This window comes from Quercus suber, unplaced genomic scaffold, assembly GCF_002906115.3.
Source record: "Quercus suber isolate HL8 unplaced genomic scaffold, Cork oak 2.0 scaffold_326, whole genome shotgun sequence".
NCBI lineage: Eukaryota > Viridiplantae > Streptophyta > Magnoliopsida > Fagales > Fagaceae > Quercus > Quercus suber.
In genome coordinates, this window is record NW_027069779.1 from 732,058 (window position 1) to 735,722 (window position 3,665).

The window sequence follows — 3,665 nt, forward strand, 5'->3', positions numbered from 1 at the left end:
TCCACCACTGCTGCCACTTGTCATCCCCACAGCCAATGACATGCGTCCTAGATGGATTTGATCAACTTCTGATTTTTTTTTTTGGGTACCGATTTAATTATTTTAATGGGAAAGATTGTGTTTTGTTTTTCAATTGTGTCTCCCTCTTGAGTTTAGAGACATTTGCAATCTGACACAAGCCGCACAATGAGTAGGATTTGTATTATTTGCTCTACAAGTATTTGGGTTAGGGGCTGATGGGCCCGTAGTGCGTTTGAGCATCTTGGGATCCATAATCTCTAACACATAGGATGATCAATACAATACCCAGCTCATACGGGCTCACTTTGTATTAGAATTCAAAGCTAATTTGACATTTTAACCCAAAAAAACAAAAACGAAAATTTGACTAAATGACTATACCCATATCTATATGTGACTGATGATGATTTCTTAAACTGGTGTACAATTCTCTTGAATATAAAATTCCATTCTAAAAAAAAGAAAGAAAGAAAGAAAGAAAAAACATAAAATTCGGAGCAGCCAAACAAACCCCTTTTATTCCGTAACAAAAAAGTAACAACTTGCATATACAATTGTTATGAAAAACTTTGTGAAAATAATTGTATCTATAACATTAGCCTTTATAATCTTCATTCCTTTGCATATACAATTGTACTACTGAAAAACATTTTTCACAGTGCCATTTCCCATGTAACCGACCATGCCATGTTCATGTTCATGCTATAGCTCGATGCTATATACTGAAAACATTGAAAAACCCTCCCAAGGTTTAAGGATTTCCCTTACTTTTGTTCTTTCTTTCCCTGGAACCAAACAGAGAATACACTTTAATGAGAAAAGAAACTCATATATGAACCATGAAGAAGTACCCACCAGCCTTTACCTTCCATAGAATCCCTTCTAAAAGTTTTTGTTCTTCATTGATGAAGGTAAAGCTCTTTCCTTTCTCTCATTTTCCGAAGAACCAAACAAGTATAATATACCCACCAGCTCTTAGCAGCCATTAGCTCACGGCAGAGGTTAAGGACTTCGAGGAAAGATATTGAAAGGATTGTCCTTCATTTTATTTTTTTCTCAGGAACCAAGCAGAGGATAAGGATTGAAGAATGAAGAAAGATGATAATATGAGCTGGTGCCGGGTAGCCACCCATCATCTTCCATAAGAATCCCTCAAAGTTCTTGATCACCAAAGTGGTGGTAAAGCCCTTTCCTTTCTATTATTTTCCTAAGAACCAAACATGGGTCAGGTTTTAAGTGATATATAGAATATGTCAATCATCTTTCTTTATTTTAGCTGCAGTGAAAGTAATATATAAATATAGTATGTAGTACCCGCCAAAATATTGTCTTCAATTTAGTCCTTTGTGAGAAACCTTGAAACTCCGAGAATGGTTGAACCAATAGATGCCATTTTTGAGGAGAGAGAGGAGCTCATGGTGTCACCAACTGGTGGCAACCCAACTCTCAGAATAGCCCATTTTCTTAAACCCTCTGTGACTTCCACTGAAGGCCTTCCTTCACCTTTTCTCTCTGCTGAACCCACCATTTCTGAGCTTGAAAATTTGCCTCTGAAGGTTTGTTTCAGAGGTTGGCAACGTCCAAATGAGAGGTGGAAAATGTGGGTTGCAAGCTTGCATTCCAAGTACCAATCCATATGGAAGGAAAGTGGAATATATGAAGCAATTATATGCTCCAGATATTCAATATGTAAACACCAAGATTTAATTCTTGGTCTTGCCGAAAAATGGTGTCCTAAGACCAACACATTCATCTTCTCTTGGGGAGAAGCCACTGTTACTTTGGAAGATATGATGGCTTTAGGGGGCTACTCTGTTTTGGGTAACTCTGTTTTAAGCCCACTTATTACAAAAGAGATGGAAGAAATTCATGAAATCTTGCTTGAAGGATACACAACAGTTGCAAAAACTAATAGTATCGCCTACGTTGGTTTGCGTGCCTGGTTGGAACATTTTATGGGGAGTGGGAGCAAATTTGAGCATGAAGCATTCCTTTCATATTGGTTGTGTAAGTTTGTCTTCCCAATGCCTCTTTATCGCATTGAAAAGAAAAATTTTCCAATTGCAATACAATTAGCTAGAGGAAGAATTGCGCTTGCACCAGCAGTCCTCTCCAGTATTTATACAGATTTATGTTTGCTGAAAGAGAAATTAGTTGCCCCAACAAAATTGGATACTGAAGAGGTGCTTAATCTTTCTGCACCTTTTCAATTGGTCCAGCTTTGGGCTTGGGAGAGATTCCCAGCATTACGGCCAAATCCCATATCCATCACACAATGTGAGCCAAGGCCTGCCCGCTGGTCCGAACTGAAAAAAGTGAGTATTGAGAATGTGAGGTTGGTTATAGACACTGCTGGAGAAAGTTTTCAGTGGTGCCCTTATGCTATGGCAGCAAATCATAATTGGTTGTTTCCTAAGTTCTATGGAGTAAAAGAACTGTGGGTGTCACTTGATGCTGCTTTGGACAAAGAGTTGGCGTCGTTTGCTCGATGCATAAGAGTCTGTGAGCTTCTTGGACTACACTGCATTCAACAGTACCTTCCACACCGAGTTGCAATGCAATTTGGAATTGATCAAGATCTTCCAGGTCCTTTTGCTCGATACAATACGAGCCCAGATATTGTTTGGAGCCATTACAATAGGTCAATCGGAGATGCAAAATTGTATGTACCACCACGGCTTTTTGAGGCAGATGTTACCAAGGGATACTTTGAGTGGTGGAAGCAATCAATGTCTGCTCAGAAAGATGCAATTAAGAATTTTGTTACCCGGCCTAGAGATTCAAGAAGGATTCCCCGAGTTTATTATGGAAAGATGGAAAATTACAATGTCTTTGTTCCACCTAGTTCTTATGTAGAAAGTTTTAAAGTGGACACTGTCAAGGAAACTACACTCCTAGGAACTTTTAGTGAGAAAAGACTGGTTATTGATGATAAGCCTTTGCCAGTCTCTTTATCTCAAAAAATGTCACACTCGACACCAGATGATGGAGCTCCTAAAAAGGACTTGCTGATGAAACCAGTGGCAAAGAATATCACGGGTGAAGGTTCAATGGGTGAAACAGAGAAAAATCTGGCAGATGCAACTGTGACAGAAGTGGGATATCCAACCAACATTGCAGTGCATGTCAAAGACAATAATGAGGAAAGCAGTAGCAGTTGCAAAACTGAGATTCCAGGATTGGAGCTTGAGGCTCGGATAAGCAGGCTTGAGAGAGTAGTTGCTGAGCTAAAAGCAGCAAGAGCTATTAACAAGTTTGAGTACAAGCCTGCCAAATAGGAACCATAGCCGCAAAAAGCAAACCATGAACCCAATGTAAATAAATTGCAAAAGCTTCTATTTTAAAAGTAATGACTTGAGTGCCCACAAATTTTCTTCCTGAAGTAACTGATCAGGCAGTACAATAGTTTAGACCCCATCTGAATGCTTTGATTCACCAACTTAGTCTTAGGACTGTTATATTAGAGCTGAAAATGTAAATTGCCTGTGAAGTTTGTTGTGACTTGGTCTTGCCTGATATAAATAAGTATTGCTACCAGCTAGTGAAAATCCAAATATTACAAAAGCGGCCTATTCTCTTGCTTGTCTGCAAAGTTGACATGTTTTTGTAGGGTAGTCTAACAGTATAGTGTATATATCTCATCT

At 38.9% G+C, this 3,665-nt stretch overlaps 1 protein-coding gene across 1 annotated transcript; it reads left to right on the forward strand.

Moving 5' to 3' along the window:
• Window positions 1-1,391: 1,391 nt before the first annotated feature.
• Window positions 1,392-3,299, forward strand: LOC111996570 (uncharacterized). Its single transcript, XM_024028555.1, has one exon. The coding sequence runs from the start codon at window positions 1,392-1,394 to the stop codon at window positions 3,297-3,299; it is 1,908 nt and encodes a 635-aa protein (XP_023884323.1).
• Window positions 3,300-3,665: the final 366 nt, after the last annotated feature.

What these genes read in the sequence shown, in the direction of transcription:
- LOC111996570 (XM_024028555.1), top strand. Translation starts at nt 1,392, where the DNA reads ATGGTTGAACCAATAGATGCCATTTTTGAGGAGAGAGAGGAGCTCATG.